Raw genomic sequence first — 18,178 nt, 5'->3', positions numbered from 1 at the left:
AAAAATTTCTGTTTTTTTTTTCGGCCCCTTTTAATGCATAAAACGGTTTTTATGCTCTCGCTTGTTAGTGAAACGGTTCACCCACGTAAAATAAAGTTACTTTAAAACGATTTATTGTAACGGATTATCTCGGATTAAAATTAACATGACTAAAGCGGTTTTGTCATATAATTTTAATTATCTTTGGTGGTTTGGATAAAAATTTAACATAATTACGGAATTATGTCACGAATAAATTTAATTTTTAGTTGATGCATTTTAATTTATCGTTCTTGTTTATATTTTGAATGTTTTGAATGCCTTTTAATTACGTATTTAATTATTTTGCAAACGGTTGTAACTTAGTGTGGCCTTAGTAGAACGTGTTACCGTAATGATGGAACACGGTCTTGGTTGTATTTTGAGATCTCGTATCTCCATTTTATTTCTTTTAATTACAGTTTTTATTTAGAATGTAAATAGGTTTATATTTGTAAATTTTAAATTGTAATTCTTGAGAAGACTAAAGATGGAGACCGGATGCTCACTCCCGCTACTTGGATGAAGATGGAACATCAAGACAAGCTTTTCGGGTCCAACGGTGGATTCCAAAGTTGTATTTTGTTCTTTTTACTAGGATAGGCCACACTAGGAAATTTTTTATTTACGTATTGCATTCATTTATTTATTTTATTGTAACGATAGTATGCATCATTTTCCGCCTAAAAACCAAATCACCTAATAATTGCATGAAAACTGACACATATAGAGGTCACGAGTTAGTTTTCTTTGACATTCGTATGTCACACGACTTTAAGCCATCATCCAAATTAATTCATTCACGCAAACGCTAGTTATTCGTTCACTTAATATGAATTATAATTTAGTTGATGGGATCTTCCTCGTATAAACAAAAAAATTGAGAATAGTCTTTATAGGTCAAACTCCAATGAGTCCCTTCTTCGTCGGTAGGCATAATATGACCCCTTCTACGTCGGGTAAGTTGGAACCGATTGACCTATTTTATCTCAACACTATGGTCACTCGTACGATCCTGTGACTATGGTGGACTATAGATAGGATTTACGGAAATCTATCGACCAAGAGTTCTTCCAGAAGAATTAGCTAAACAGTTGGCTTATCAATTTACAGAAATTGAGTCTTGGGATCACTTGTATCATTCTTGAGGGAGATCAATTATGCAAGTGCATTGAGTCTACACGTTAAAATGAATTTTAAAATAGACTTAAATCACCTCGATGAGTTGCTTATTTCCTTTTGTTTTTCTTTCTTTTTCAGTGTAGATCACGTTCTTTAAACTGCAAATAACAAATGGTCGGTTCTCACGATAACCCAATGCCAAGTGCCACATTGGACCGTGAGTCCCGGCTTCGGATCTTCATGAATCGGATGAATCGGTCTACTCGATCGAAGAATGATGGATCCAACCGGAGACCGGGAGGCGGCATTACGGAATCGCCGCCGCCGACGGAAGCTCAAATATCTATTAGAGCCCCTCCCGCAAACCCAGTCCCACGGCTAGAAGCTTCTTTGAAATCACCAAGTTTAATGATTTCGTATGGAAGCGGGTGCGATTAAAAACGTACTCATTTTTGCAATGGAATCCAATTTGCAGAAACGCTTTATAGCCCATGGTGTAAACAAGATTTTCACCACGCTCACCAAGGAATTCTCGAAAGCACCGAGAATCGTGACCTATGAGCATACCACTCGCTTCTTTGATGCGAGACTCCAGAAGGGCCAACCAGTTAGCCCACACATTCTCAGCATGATTGAGAATGTCGAGAAGCTGGAGACCTTTGATTGTAAGATCAGCGAGAACATTGTGATCGACCGCATACTTCATTCACTCCACGATGGTTATTCGCAATTTAGAGCGAATTACTATATGAATGATTTGAAGAAAACTCCCCATGAGCTGCACTCCCTTCTCGCATGCACCGAGAAGGACATGAAGCTCGGTGGGAGCATGAAACAGGATGTTCTCGTTGTGTCAAACAAAGGGAAAGGTAAGGGCAAAGCTCAGGCAAACCTAGCGAGAGGTAAACCGAAGTTTAAGAAGTCGGGTTCGAGGTAAGAGTGGGTGCAGTGAGTCGAGCACCTCATCGGGGCGCGACAAAGAGCAAAACCGAGAACATGGAATGCCATCACCGCCACAAGATGGGCATTGGAGGCGGACATGTCTGTCTATCATGAGGACATAAAAGCGGGTCGCGTTAAACCTGTTGGTATGTCTTCTTCTTCTACTTTTATTTCATATGATTGAGATTAACCATGCAAGTTACGGAACTTGGGTACTAGATACTGGTTGTGGTTCTCATCTGTGTAATCATGTGCAGGGCCTCCGAAATCTCGAGCCTCTCGTAAAGGGTGAGGTTGACCTGCGTGTTGGGAATGGAGCAAGAGTGGCTGCCATCTCAAAGGGGACATATGTGATCCAACTTCCTAGCGGATTTGAGTTATCATTATATGATTGCTATTATGTTCCTAGTCTTTCGAAAAACATTATTTTCGGTTTACGCACTTGACAAACTTGGTTTTTCATTTGTAATAGAAAATAATGCTTGCATTTTCTCTTTACACAATATGATTTATGGCAAGGCAGTCTCCTTGAACGGAATTTATGTTTTAGATCAGACGACCGAAATATTACACGTAATGAATAAAAAGTTAAAGGTTGGTGATAAAGATCAAACATATCTATGGCATCGCCGCATGGGACACATTAATGAGAACGCGCAAAAAAATGACTCATTAAAAATGGAGCTATCTCGGCCTTTGATTTTCAATCATTTGGCACGTGTGAATCATGTCTCATCGGTAAGATGACTCGTATTTCCTTCAAAGGTGTTGGAATGCGCGGCTGCCGACGACCTATTAGGGCTCATACACACGGATGTATGTGGTCCTATGTCAATCACCGCACGAGAAGGCTATAGGTATTTCATCACTTTCACGGATGATTTAAGTAGATATGGCTATGTCTACTTAATGAAGCACAAAAGTGAATCCTTTGAGAAATTCAAAGAATACCAAAATAGGGTACGGAACCTACTTGGTAGAAAGATAAAAACACTACGTTCGGATCGTGGTGGCGAGTATCTTTCTCACGAGTTTGATCAACACCTTAAAGGCGTGGGATCGCCCTACGTTAACTCCACCGGAACACCTCAAATTTGAATGGTGTGTCCGAACGGAGAAATCGAACATTACTTGATATGGTTCGATCCATGATGAGTCACACCGTGTTGCTCGACTCGTTATGGGGTTATGCTCTTATGTCATTTGCTTCTAATACTTAACCAAGTCCGTCTAAAGTCGTTGACAAGACTCCATATGAACTATGGAAGGGAACGGTCCCTAACTTGTCCTTTATACGGGTTTGGGGTGCGAGGCTTATGTCAAGTGGAGACACGAAGATAAGCTCGGCCCGCGATCGGTCAAGACATACTTTATAGGTTATCCTAAAGGAACACGTGGTCATTACTTCTATTCGCCAACCGAACAACGCGTTTTTGTTGCGGCTAGTGCGACATTCTTAGAGAAGGAATTTCTCGAGAATGCAAAGAGTGATAGAACCTTCGACTGTCGGAGATTCCCAGAATCGAACACCGAGCAACCATTGGAGGAACCAATTCCTTCAATCCCCGCGGTAAATATTCGAGGAACCTAGGAGGTCGGGAAGAGTCTCTATTCCTCCGCATGATACATTGGTGCGGTCGAGGAACATGACATAGATGACATTCTACTCTTAACGAGTAGTGAACCCGCAACCTATAAAGGTGCCATGACCGATTCGACTCAAAGTCGTGGCTTGAGGCCATACAATCCGAGATGGACTCCATGTATGAGAACAACGTGTGGGATCTTGTTGACTTACCTGCTAAGGTTCGTCCCCTTCAATGCAAATGGCTTTACAAGATAAAGCATTGTGTGGAAGGTCAACAAGATATCTACAAAGCACGACTAGTTGCTAAAGGTTTCACCCAAGTGCCAGGTTTGCACTACGATGAGATTTTTGCACCCGTAGTCATGCTTCGTTCCATTCGGATTATCTTAGCGATTGCCGCTTTTCATGACTATGAAATTTGGCAAATGGACGTGAAAACCGCCTTCTTAAACGGCTTTTTGGAGGAAGAGTTGTACATGGTACAACCCGAAGGTTTTATCGATCCAAAGACATCCTAAGAAAGTGTGCAAGCTTAAGCGTTCCATTTATGGACTTAAGCAAGCATCAATGAGTTGGAATCATCGCTTCGACCAAGTGATAAAAGAAAATGGATTTACTCGATCGGTCGAGGAACCATGTCTATATATCAAGTCGAGTGGGAGCAAGATTGTCTTCCTAATATTGTATGTTGACGACATACTCCCGATTGGGAATGACATACCTCTCTTAACTTCGGTGAAAGTATGGTTGAAAAACCATTTCCGGATGAAAGATCTGGGAGAGGCACAAAGAATTCTAGGCATCCGTATCTATCGAGATAGATCACGACGGATGCTATCTCTCGATCAGAGTCTTACATAGACAAAGTCCTAGAGAGATTCAAAGCATGACTAACTCAAGAAGGGGTTCCTTCCTATGTCTCCGGGGGTGCATTTGAGCAAGTCTCGGGCACCGAGACACCGGAAGCAAAAGAGCGCATGGCACGGATACCTTATGCCTCGGCAATAGGATCTATCATGTATGCCATGATATGCACACGTCCGGACGTGGCATATGCATTGAGTATGACAAGTCGATTCCAACAAAGATCCGGGTGAACCACATTGGTTGGTCGTCAAGAACATTCTTAAGTACCTACGGAGGACTAAAGATTGGGCATTGACTTATGGAGGCGAACAAAAGCTATGCGCGAACCGATTCTGCAGATGCTAGCTTCCAAACGGATCGTGATGACTCGAAATCTCGGTCTGGATTCGTTTTTACTCTTAATGGCGCTGCGATCATTTGGAAGAGTTCGAAACAAACTCGTTACAAAGCAGATTCTACGACCGAGTCCGAGTACTATGCCACGCCCGAAGCTACAAAGGAAGCGATATGGATGCGTCAATTCTTACATGGGCTATCCGTAGTGCCTAGTTCGAATGACCCGATCACCATCTATTGCGACAATAGTGGTGCCATCTTCCAAGCTAAGGAGCCAAAGTCTAGCAACAAGTCTAGACATGTACAACGGAAAGCTCATCTAATCCGAGATTACGTGGAGCAAAAGGAAGTAGTGATAGACAAGATTGCCACTGATGATAACATCGCAGATCCTCTCACTAAAGCATTACGACAAGATAAGCATGAAGGGCATGTTAATTCCATGGGAATTAAACGTGTTCCTAAGTTGTAGTACTCTTTTATGGATTAGATTCATTCCCTTTTGTACTCTATACGACATCATCGTTTTGATATTTTATATATATATTTTGTTTTTCATGTGGATTTGTACGACAAATTTTGAACACCACAAAGTGAATTGAACGAACATTATATTTTTAGTCCTTAATTGCCCACATGAGCTGATAACTCGGCAATTATTTTGTGACGTTGGTTGATGGTGGGTTCAACTAGCCATAAGTCAACAGATTTGACCGACCAATCACGAGAGGCGATTTATACGGATATTTCGTAGGACACAATTGTGACAACGACGTGGAGTCCTAAATGTTTTATAACATTCGGTGCCGGTCGTGGATAGGACCTCCATGGTGATCCTAAGAGTCGATTCTTTTGACTATCGACTGTCTCTTGAGACTAAGGCGGATTTTGGGTGACTTTGGTTTCTTTCTCACGGTCATCCGTAATAAGGGGCCAAGTAGATTGTTTCGGGTCATTTCATGCTTTCGTGCTTAGATCGGAAGGAGTTCGAGTTGAAGGAAATATTCGGCCTTTATCGTGTACTCGATGTTTCTCGGGGCCACTCGAGGAGTCAGAATCGAAATGCATGGCCATGCTCGGATACGGATTCGTTTTATCGGTTAAGTTACTCTCTACAGTGGGAAACCACTCTAGATCCGGATCGATTGTAAAAATACGACCTTTGTGGATCCGGATCGCAAATTGTTTTACATTGAGTGGGAGAAATTTTAAATGAATATGAGAATCGGTTATCGCACATACACTTGTACGGACAAGTGGGAGTTTGTTGGAGCTTGTGTCCTCCGGTTAGTGCGGATAACGTCATTGCACATACACTTGTACGGACAAGTGGGAGCTTGTTGGGGTTGGTGTCCTTAACAATTAGTGCAAGGACTTATAAATCTCTAAAAGGATCAAAGGGTATACTTTGTATCATAATCTGTTGATCCACGTTTATCAATAACGGTTGGCTTGCTAGATAAGTTTGACGTTATTGTCATACGGATGGCGGTGATCAACTGGTCCCTAAAAGTCACACCTATAGGATACGTTTGAGTGATGTGACAAAGATGAAAATACGATCATGTAGATGCCAATTTTGACTAACCGGTTAGTTAGTCCGAGTTATTTGACTAATAATTAGTTAAAATGTGATGTTGAGATATTTTATTTAATACGGATTAAATAAAAATGGCTAAGACGAATTAAGCAATTAATTTGTAAAATTGAATATAAGCGTTTTATATTTAATTAAATGTATATTGAATATAATTATACAAATCTTTGTTTTGTCGGACATGTATTAATAATTCAACTAACCCGTATTATTAGTTGATGCCTTAATTTCCGATAACCGATAACAATTTATAATGAAACCGCGTCGTATACACTTAGCGAGTCATGGACTAGGACCACGAGTTTAAGTGAAGAGAAAATGAAAAGCCCATTTGGGCTCCTCTCACTCGGTTTGGCCGAGGCTCCCATAGACAAAAGGGGAGTCTTCTCCTCTTGTCTAACCTAATTCATTTTGCTAAAAAATTATTAGGGTTTTGGGAATTGTGCCTCCCGAATTCCGGATCTCTCATCCAACACAAACTCACAAAACAATCCCCTCGATATTGCAAGGCAATTAGGGGATTCTCTCTAGCACAAGGGCATTACTCGGACATCTTGGGTGCAACGATTAGGAGGAGATCTAACTTGATCTCTCATTGCCTTTTGCACTAGGACCGAAGGTTATTTCTATATCTTTATCGTTTCATTATGTTTTTCGTTTTATGACTATAATCACATGTAAATTTTGCGTTATAATCCTATAATTAAAGGGTATTATACGGATATTACCCCACACTGAGAACTTTGAGGTTTATACAGATGCCTCGAAGAATGGGTTGGGATGTGTGTTGATGCAGAATGGTAAAGTGATTGCCTATGCTTCTAGGCAATTGAAGCCTTATGAGGAGAACTACCCTACTCATGATCTGGAGTTGGGTGCAGTGGTGTTTGCTCTCAAGATTTGGAGACATTACCTTTATGGAGCAATCTTTAAGGTATTTTCTGATCACAAGAGTCTCAAGTACATCTTCACGCAAAAGGAGTTGAACATGAGACAGAGGAGGTGGATGGAGCTGATTGGCGATTATGACATGGAAATCATCTACCATGAAGGGAAGGCCAATGTTGTTGCTGATACTTTGAGTAGGAAGAGTGTACATTCTCGTGTACGACTCTATCCTTGATGAGGTGAGGATGAGGTAGCGAGCTTTGGGATACATATGATGCGAAAGGAGATGCCATGGGTGATATGACAAAGATCTGACTTGAGTTTTATGATGATATTCGAGGTAAGCGGGCTTTGGATCCTAAGATAGTTGAGTGGAGAGTCTGGGGGTAGAGAAAGGGACGGTGTCCCGCTTTTCTATTCATTCGGATGGTAGTTTGCGGTTCGATGGTAGGTGGTGTGTTCCTAATGTTGAGGAGTTGAAAAAGACTATCATGATGAGGCGCATTGCACACCATATTGATTCATCCGGTGGAGACAAGCTATACAAGGATTTGAAGAAAACGTTTTGGTGGTCTGGGATGAAGAAAGAGACAGCTGAGTTTGTGTCCCGTTGTTTGACATGCCAGAGAGTTAAAGGGGGAAGCGACGACCACAAGGTAAGATTCGGTCTTTAGAGGTACCCGAGTGGAAGTGGGAATCCATTTCCATGGATTTCATTGTGGGTTTGCCAAAGAGTCAACAAGGTAACAACATGATTTGGGTAATAGTGGATCGACTGACCAAGTCAGCTCACTTTGTTCCAATGAAAGATACATGGACTAAGGCACAACTGGTTATGGCCTATCGAAAGAACGTGCTAAAGTTACATGGAGTCCCTAAGGACATAGTGTCCGCGAGATGCGAGGTTTATATCGAGGTTTTGGAAGGAGTTGCGGGAATCGTTGGGAACAACTTTGAAGATGAGTACAGCATTTCATCCTGCGACAGACAGGCGATCGAGAGAACAATCAAGACTCTTGAGGATATGTTGCGAGCTTGTGTGATGGATTTTGGTGGTAGCCGGGAGCAGAGGTTGGACTTGATAGAATTTTCTTACAATAACAACTATCACACGAGTATTGGTATGGCACCGTTTGAGGCTTTGTATGGGAGAAGATGTAGGAGCCCAATCTGTTGGGACGATAGTCTTTGAAGCAGATGGTTTTGGGACCGAGAGATGGTGCATGAGATGGTGGAGCAGATTAAAATGATCGGGGAAAGGATGAGAGCGGCTCGGGATCGACAAAAGAGTTATGCGAGATCTACATCGCTAGGGATATAGAGTTTCGGGTTGGGGATAAGGTTCTTCGAAAGTGTCTCCTATGCGTGGGGTTATGAGATTTGGGAAGAAAGGCAAGCCGAGTCAGAAGTTCATCGGTCCTTATGAGATCTTAGAGCGAGTTGGGGAAGTTGCTTATCGTCCGGCTTTACCTGCTGCGTTAGAAAGAGTGCATAATGTGTTTCACGTATCGCGACTACGGAAGTATGTGAGTGACCCGTCACATGTATTAGAGGCAGAGAGTTTAGAGCTAGATGAGTCCTTATCATATCTTGAGGTGCCTAAGCAGATTCTAGACCGAAAGGTTAGAAAGACTAGGAGTGGTGAGACAGTTTTGCTTAAAATCCTTTGGTCTAACCACGAGACCGAGGAAGCTACATGGGAGCCAGAGGAGGCTATGAAAGAGCGTTACCCTTTCCTTTTTGATCAGGTATGTATGGTTACGGGGACGTAACCTTGTTTCTTTTAGGGGGGTAGGAGATAATCGCGAATAGTTTTTAAGAGTTTTATACCCCTTTTATATGTTGTGTCGGTATGTTTGTCGGGATGAGTTGGGTTAGTATCATGTTTTATGTTGAATTTTGTTTGATTGTTGAGTCGGGAATGTTGTGGGAGTACCTTTGTTTAGTAGTGGTTTGAACTTCGGGGACGAAGTTCCTTTTAAGGAGGGAAGACTGTAATACTCCGTATTTATAAGTCTTGGGGTACTCTATCGAGTAGGCCTTACTCTGTCGAGTAAGGGTAATTGCGTTTTAGAAATAGTTTCTGACCTGTTGGGTACTCGATCGAGTAGCTGGGGCACTCGATCGAGTAAGGGGGTACTCGATCGAGTACCTTGGGTACTCGATCGAGTAGCCGGTTTTACGAGGAGTTTTCTCGAGTTTTGTTAAATATGCGATTAAGGTATATAAGCTTTGTCGTCATTATTCTAAATCACTTTTACAAAACCTAAATTACTGTTTAAGAGATAAAGCAAGCAAGTTCATCTTCCTAATCGCATAATTAGCAATCCCCGGAGTTTGGAAGGTCGGTTCTTAGCGTTGATTATACCGTTGAGTTCCTTGCGTCGAGGGTAAGATCTATGTACCCTTTTTATTGTCTTTCCTTTGAATTGGTTAAACCCTAATTTAGAGATTTGGGGGTTTATGTGTTGTATGTGATTTGGTAGCCTTTATGTGTTGTATGATAGGAGGAGGGTTCATAGAGGAGGCTTTTTGATTTGATGAGAGACCGTCGATTGTGTGCTTACGGGTAAGATTTCTACTCGTATTAGTCCCATAATGGGATATTGGTTGATGTATTGTATTTGGTTGTTTGATATAATAATTGTATTGTGATTGTGGTTGTGATCGTTGTTGATGGTTCGCGAGGCGTGGCCTCTACCGAGTGGGGTCACTTGCGGGAGTGGCTTCACGCCCTAGTTTCATATCGTGGAACCCGCCACGAAGGGATGTGCACATTAATGGACGGGGTTATCGCTCACTATGTGGAGCGGGGATTTGTGGGTGCAGGCTGCGGTCCCCAATCGCGGTGGGTCCAAAGTGGACGATCGGTGATTGAGATGATTGGATTTGGTGTGGATGTGCGTGTGTGTCGATTAAATTTGTCTTATTTATCTTATTGTCATTATATATTGAATTGTGTGATTAGTACGGACCGGTGTTGTTTTGTAAACTGCGGTGATCCATTCGGGGATGGTGAGCAGATATTGAGCAGTATTGAGATGATCGGGATAGCGGGATGGCCACGACATGATGATAGGAGTCTTCATTTGTAGCTTATTAGTTATTTACATTTGATTAGAAAGTCGGTTTGAGATCATGTATCGTACTTTTGGTTTGGTTTTGAGGATTGTAACTATTCGCTAATTATTTATAATAAACGTTGTTTCTTCATTGTTATTTGATTATCATTGCCTCGAGTAACCGAGATGGTAATGTCTTCATACCTGAGTGGTCCTGGTAAGGCACTTGGAGTATGGGGGTGTTACATTGAAGATGAGGGAGAATGAAGACATACAAACCTATACTTCGAGAGTAACGGAGATAGTTAACCAAATGAAAATATATGGTGAAGATATTACCGACACGAGAATCGTGCAAAAAATTCTCGCGACTTTAACCAAAAAGTTTGACATGATTGTCACTGTTATTGAAGAATCAAGGGATCTTTCAAAGCTCAAAGTAACCGAGCTACTTGGATCCTTACTCGCCTATGATCAAAAATTCAAGACTGAAGAATCTTCTTCCGAGGATGCGTTCAAGTCATCACATAAAGAAAACCGGTCCGGAGGGTGGAAGAAGAAAAGTGACGATGGTGGCAATAAACAAATGTCACAATCAAAGGGAAAGTTTCCTCCTTGTGGCATTTGTGAAAAGAATAATCATGCAGAAAAGAATTGTTTTTTCAAAGGCAAGCCCCAGTGTCACCATTGTAAGAAGTATGGGCACTTTAAAAAAGATTGTAGACAAAAACAAATGGAGTCTAAGGACCAAGCTCATTATTCAAGTAGCGTTAATAATGAGCACCTCTTCTATCTTGCCAAGCAAAGACTTCAAGCAAAGAAAGTAGGTGGCTAATTGACAGTGGTTGTACAAGTCACATGACGAATGATTCAAGCATCTTTAGCGAGTTGGATACTTATGTCCAAACTCCGTCACGAATGGGGAATGGCGAAGTTCGACATCAAAGGGCAAAGGTACGATCATTGTTCCAACTAAGCGGGGTACAAAATACATTAAAGATGTCTTTGCTTGTCCGGATCTTCTTTGAAAATTTGCTAAGTGTGGCACAAATGATCAAGAATGGTTATTCACTAGTCTTTGCAAATAATCATTGCACCATATATGACCCCGGAAATAAGGAGATTGCTAAAGTTGCCATGGAAAATAAAAGCTTCTCCTTGAAATGGAAGTATGGCCTAGAGTCATCATATCGAGCTCACGCCGCGGAGACCTGGCTATGGCATAGAAGGTACGGACATTTCAACTTACGTGCACTAGCCGACTTATACAAGCAGAATGTTGTGCGGGATTTTCCAATGATTCAAGCAACTAAAGAACTATGCGAGCCTTGTCAACTTGGAAAGCAACACCGCTTGCCATTTCCAAAGAGCCAAGCATGGAGGGCAAGTAAAAAGCTAGAGCTTGTTCACACAGACGTATGCGGTCCTCAAAGAACCTTATCTCATCTTGGAAACAGGTACTTTATCCTGTTTATTGATGATTTTACTCGAATGACTTGGGTATATTTTATGAAACAAAAATCAGAAGTATTCCAAGTCTTTCAAAATTCAAAGCTCTCATTTGAAAATCAAAGCGGGTGCAAATTGAAGATGATTAGATCCGATAGCGGGAAAGAATATACTTCTTCACAATTTGACCAATTTTGTGAAGATGAAGGTGTAGAACATCACTCATCGCAGGATATACTCCACAACAAAACGGAGTATCGAGAAAGAAAGAATAGGACAGTGATGGAGATGGCCGGATGCATGTTGGCATTTGAAAAGAAAATGCAAGAAGAAATTTTTTGGAAATTTGTCTACACATCCGTATACCTTTCAACGGACTTCCAACAAAGGCGTTAAGGGAAAAACTCCGTAGAAGCTTGGAGCGGTAAAAGCCTCTGACTAAACATTTAAAGGTGTTTGGCTCGATCGCTATGCTCACATCCCAGTAGCAAAAAGGAGCAAGCTTGATGATAAGGCAGAGAAAGGTATATTTCTTGGCTACGATTCAAAATCAAAGGCTTACCGGATTTTCAATCTCAATACGGAGAAGATTATGATAAGCCGAGACGTGGAGTTTGATGAAGATGCAATATGGAATTGGGAAGAAAAGAAGGTGGAAAGAAATGCGATCCTAGTTCCTGATCACCAACATCCAGAAGGTGATGATGATACAATCAACAATAATGATCCTCCTACACCTCCATCAACTCCAATGCATGCACACTCTCCACCCTCTAACGACAATTCGGAAAATGCTACGGGACCTCGAGGTAAGAAAGATCTCTCCGAAATTTATGCAGAATGTCCCGTGATTAATCTGAATGAAGAGGAATGTGAGAGATGCTACTTCGCTTTTGAGGAGCCAAGAGACTATGATGAGGCTTCCAAATACAAAGAGTGGCAAGACGCAATGGAGACAGAAATAAACATGATAAAGAAGAATAAACACGGGAATTAGTGGACAAACCCAAGGATCGAAAGGTGATTGGAGTGAAATGGGTCTACAAAACAAAGTTGAATCCAGATGGCTCAATCAATAAGTACAAAGCAAGATTGGTCGTGAAAGGGTATTCACAACAAGCTGGAATAGACTACGGAGACACATTTGCTCCAGTTGCTCGTCATGATACGGTAAGGACTCTTATTGCTCTAAATTTGCTTTCAAGAAAGATGGAAAATTTATCAACTTGATGTCAAATCTGCCTTCCTTAATGGAGAACTCGAGGAGGAGATATACATCGAGCAACCTCCAGGCTTTGTCACACAAGAAAATGAAGAAAAGGTGTGCAAGCTGAAAAAGGCTCTATATGGCCTCAAACAAGCTCCAAGGGCGTGGTACAACAAGATTGATTCTTACTTCCTTGAGCAAGGATTCACGAGGAGTAAAAATGAGCATACACTATACGTAAAGAAAAAACAAGGTGATCTTCTCATCGTTTCTCTCTATGTTGATGATCTCCTTGTCACAGGAAACAATGCCCAAATGATCCTTACATTTAAGGAGGAGATGAAGAAAAGGTTTGAAATGACGGATTTAGGTTTAATGAATTTCTTCCTTGGCATGGAAGTCCATCAAGCAGAAGATGGAATCTTCATTTCTCAAACTAAGTATGCTCGGGAAATCCTCAAAAGGTTCAAGATGGAGAACTGTAAGCCGGTTTCTACTCCTTTGGTCTTGAATGGGAAGCTATCCAAAAATGATGGGTCAAAAGAAGTTGATCTCAAGCAATACCGAAGTTTGGTTGGAAGCTTACTTTACCTCACAGCTACAAGACCTGATCTTATGTTCGCCACAAGCTTATTATCAAGATTTATGAGCAAACCAAGTGAGGTTCACATGGGTACAGCGAAGAGAATACTTCGATATCTAAAGGGTACTCTAGAGTTTGGAGTATTTTACCAGCCTTGCGACAATCCAAGATTAATAGCCTACTCCGACAAAGGTGGTAGGCGGGATCGGTAGATGACATGAAAAGTACTTGAGGCTATGCATTTACTTTCGGCTCGGGAGTATTCTCATGGAATTCAAAGAAGCAAGACATCGTAGCTTAATCAACAATGAGGTCGAGTACGTTGCGGCTTGCTTGTGATCAATCAAGTAATATGGCTAAGGAAGAGACTTGGGACTTAGGCTACAAGCAAGAAGGAGCAACCAAGGTTATGGTGGATAACAAGTCGCCAATCGCCATCGCGAAGAATCCAGTGTGCTTCAGCAAGACAAAGCACATGAAAGTGAGGTTCTATGCACTTCGAGATGCCGAGCAAGAAAAGGAAGTGAAACTTATCCATTGCCCATCCGAGTTCCAACTAGCTGACATTTTAACCAAGGCTCTAACGACAGCAAGGTTCGAGTTTCTAAGATCAAAGTTGGGCGTCACTCCAAAAGTCTCAAGGAGGAGTGTTGAAGTGTGAGACTTTTCTGGAGTGTTCTAGAAGGTTCCGGAATATTCTAGAATAATGTAGAAACTTCTAGAATGTTCTAGAATAATGTCGAAGTTACTAGAATAGTCTAGAATACTCTAGAAGGATCATGAATGGTCTAGATGTGTGTAGAGAAGTCTAGAACCTTCTAGAGATGTCTTGTATGTATTGAGAACTCTAGAGACGTACTAAGTCTAGGTCACTCTAGAATGCTCTATTCTAGAGAATTCCAAGAATGTAGGAGAAGGAGGAGGAGCACTATAAATAGAGGTCCTCCCCTCCCATTTCATGTATCCTGAATTCACAACAAATCAATACACAAACTAATTCCTTCAAACTAAACTTCAACTAATCAACCTTCAACTAATCAACTAAACAAACAACTAATCTCCACTTTACTTCCTATACTCCCCCATACACCAACAGATCTCACATATATGGCTGGTTTGTATAAGTTTTGTGATATATGACACAACTATGTGCAGTACAGGGATGCCTTAAGGACTGACATTTGAAAACTAAAAATTAGAAAACAGATTTTCAAATTTCTGCTGTTGGTTTACTCTTTATTTCTGTTAGCTATTGATCGTTTTCAATCCAAAAATAATGGATATTTATTTTTATATGACAATGATCAAACTTCTAGTCTAACAAAACTTGAAATGTTCAAAAATTTCGATCAGATAAGGTCAAGCATGAATGAAGCGGTAATATATTTGGTTCAAGTTTTTCAAAATCGGGTCTTCTCATTGCTATTGTTACCCTAGGAATTGTTGAGACTTCCGAGGTTTTCAGTTTTCACTTGTCTAAAGATGATATATGGATGAAAATAGCTGTGATCACCTGGACATTTGATCTCTTGGAGTCTTTTCTGCAAAGGAGGCTTCAGTTTTGTTTGAGTATCTGTCAACATTGCTACTGTAAATTCCACAAGAGCCCTGTCCCAATTTTTAGTCCGTAGTGGCTGCATCACAGAAAGAGTATCTTGATCATGCTTAACTTAGCCTTAGTGACTTCTTCAATATGCAGCTTATCAATTTAGGTCGAAAAAAAAAGGAAAAATAACAAGGATTACCTTTGTGTAGCCATGAAGAATATGGTCGCTAACTTGAGTAGCATCATACCACGCATTTCTGATGGCCGAGATACCAAACTTATCAATGATCATCCTCACCTGAGAGACATTTCGAGAAACAGTCTCAAATGAGTTAAATATATGTCGGTATAACTCCGGAACATATGAACCTAGAGAGACAATTTCTGGCAATGGCTAATTTGTACAATGCCTGTCTTGTTAATTTTAAGCTGGCAAAAAAAATACGTATTGCATTGAGAGTTACATCTAATGACGCCTACTTCATAATGAAGCACAATATTACGAATGTCACAGCATAGCGGATAACGGATTATAGCAATAATATTACCAATGTCACAGCATAGCGGATAACGGATTATAGCAATAATATTACCAATGTCACAGCAATGGCAGAACGCAGTATTGCAGCCAATGCTTTCTTGTACAAATAATTTGCTATATCCACTATTCCTCTCAACAATTGCATTATCGTTGTTGAAATGTAGACAAATACTTTTGACAAGATCAGTCCAAGCTTCAGAAATGGGTTTGAACGTTGATATGAACCTGAGTTGCTTTCTCGGACTTGGTTCTCCTTTTCTAGTGGATTCTCTTTATTAGCCTTTTCAGCAGAAAGTGGCGCCAGAATAGCTGGTGCCACTAGAATCAAAGCAGCCACACGGTCAGGGGCTTCGAAGTAAGCTTCCACCGCGGTAAGACACCCGGCTGAATGCCTAACACCAATATAATAGACTTTGTTAATATAAAGAAAAATGTAAAGAGCTATGTTACTCCGATACCGTATCCAATACGTATTTTTTCGGATACGATACGATACTTTGATACTTCATTTTAGACCAAAATATTGAAAATTTCGCACAATAGAATACTCGGTATATGTTTTTTTTTATCATTCCAAATGCTCTGGAATACACAAATTCTCCCTAAATTGAGAAACACAAAAAGGCATAGGTTTGAATAAATATCACTTGTCAACTACTCATTCATTATATGACAAGAAGATAGAAGCAAGGACGCACCCTACAAGGACAGCCTTCTTCGATGAAAAAAAGTCAATGAAGTAAAGAGTTGCAAGCACAGAAAATGCCATGGAATAAGGATTAAGAGGCATTGTATCATTGGTCGCCTGAGGCTGTACTGGATGACTGACTCGTGATGTCAACCCAAATGCTGGTCTATCAAAGGCCAAAACTTTTGAACCAGTAATCTGTGCGAAAGGTTTCATAACTCGATGCCAAGAAAAAGTAGAGGCACCAAAGCCATGTAACAGTATCATCGGAAGACCAATCTTTCTGCTCTCATTAGCAAGCTGAGAAGAGTTATTTTCCTGTACCTCATTTGGAATCTCTTGTTCGGCTTCACATACTTTATAATGAATATCTACACCTTTGAACTCACAGAAACAGCTATCTGTATCCGCCAAGTGTCTTGGGTCCAGTAATTCTTCCTGATCTATCCCAGCTACGCTCCTTCGTTTTTTCTTCATTTGTCCACCAACTACTTGCTCTGCAAAATTTGTGCAGACTTAAATTTCTTCAAATATATGAAGAGATATTATGTAATGTTTTTTTTATCATTTTTTAAAATTTTGCCAAGTATTGTATGCTGTGAGAAAATATCGTTCAAAGTCAATATCATTTGATCACCAAAGTCAAAAGGGGACAATATAATTTCCAATGGAGCGCGAAAGACTCCATAACTCTTTGGTTGTTGATTATGATGGAATAGATGAAAATGGGTCATTATAGTGTCTACCGTCTACGCTTGTTGTTCTCGTGAAATAGCAATCCTTGGATGCAATTTTCATCTTGGGTCATTCAGAAACAAGCGCTTTTGTGTTGCTAATGCAATGTAATGTTGTTGTAACTAACTAACTAGTCACTGGTAGAACTAAGGGGAGCTAACAGAGGCCCCGCTGGCAAATGAAAAACTTTTAATTAAAATTTCCGGGTTTACCTTATTTCATTACTTGTACTGTACACCCCTAACTACAAATCTTGGTTCCCTCCCGCTGTCTATCAAAAACAATGAAAAAGTGAAGAATAATAATATTACCAGAATAATCAGAAGCAGCAGCAGCAAGAATAGGATTGAAATTGTTGTTAGCAACATTCCAGGAATGCCCAAACCTAAATTGCGACCTAATACTCAAATCAGAGAAAGTAGAATGGGTAGCTAATTTATAATTAGCACTCCAAATTAAATGATGGAATTCAGTTGACACCATTATTGCCTTCATTTTCTGACTTATGTGCTTCCAAAATTACCCAACTCACTCACATTATGATTATGATAGTATGAACCCAGACATGTAACCAAAATTGTCAAATAATGTTTGCAGTTACTTGATTCTTGCACAGTGCACACAAGCAAGGCCTCTCTACTTGCTCACCTTTTCTGCAAATGTAACACCAGTGTGAAATGTGTTAATGTGTGTTTGACTGAGCAGCTGCCGTGAATATTAGAATATATACAATCTACAATCTATGATTTGTGGCCTATGGGAGTGTCAAGTGTGTCTTCCGTTAAACCACCAAATTCGCATTTTCAACCCTTATGGTGTCCTAATAAAATTCATTAATTAATTTACATTGTCATTTATTATTTTTTTAGGTACAATAGAGAGGCCGAACCCAAAAATAAAACACAAATTAGCTATAACACCGGGAGTAGCAATCCGGAGGACGTCTTCCCATAAGATGGCATAGAGATTAGCGGGTGGAATATCCAAAATAACGAGGGTGGTTGATGAA

The 18,178-nt window shown here is 40.5% G+C and overlaps 1 protein-coding gene across 1 annotated transcript in view; it reads right to left on the bottom strand.

Annotated features, from left to right (window-relative positions):
• Positions 1-17,906, bottom strand: part of LOC141605602 (uncharacterized) — a 33,930-nt gene extending 16,024 nt beyond the window's left edge. Inside the window, exons 1-5 of the mRNA XM_074424442.1 lie at positions 17,481-17,906; positions 16,445-16,931; positions 15,799-16,138; positions 15,405-15,503; positions 15,173-15,293 (exon numbers count right to left, since the gene is read on the bottom strand). Coding sequence (XP_074280543.1) covers positions 15,173-15,293; positions 15,405-15,503; positions 15,799-16,138; positions 16,445-16,931; positions 17,481-17,664 — 1,231 coding nt within the window. The 5' untranslated portion in view covers positions 17,665-17,906. The remainder of the gene's footprint in view (positions 1-15,172; positions 15,294-15,404; positions 15,504-15,798; positions 16,139-16,444; positions 16,932-17,480) is intronic.
• Positions 17,907-18,178: the final 272 nt, after the last annotated feature.

This window comes from Silene latifolia, chromosome 10 (assembly GCF_048544455.1).
Source record: "Silene latifolia isolate original U9 population chromosome 10, ASM4854445v1, whole genome shotgun sequence".
NCBI classification, from domain to species: domain Eukaryota; kingdom Viridiplantae; phylum Streptophyta; class Magnoliopsida; order Caryophyllales; family Caryophyllaceae; genus Silene; species Silene latifolia.
The sequence above is the reverse complement of the archived record's forward strand: the minus strand, read 5'-3'. Positions and strand labels throughout refer to the sequence as shown.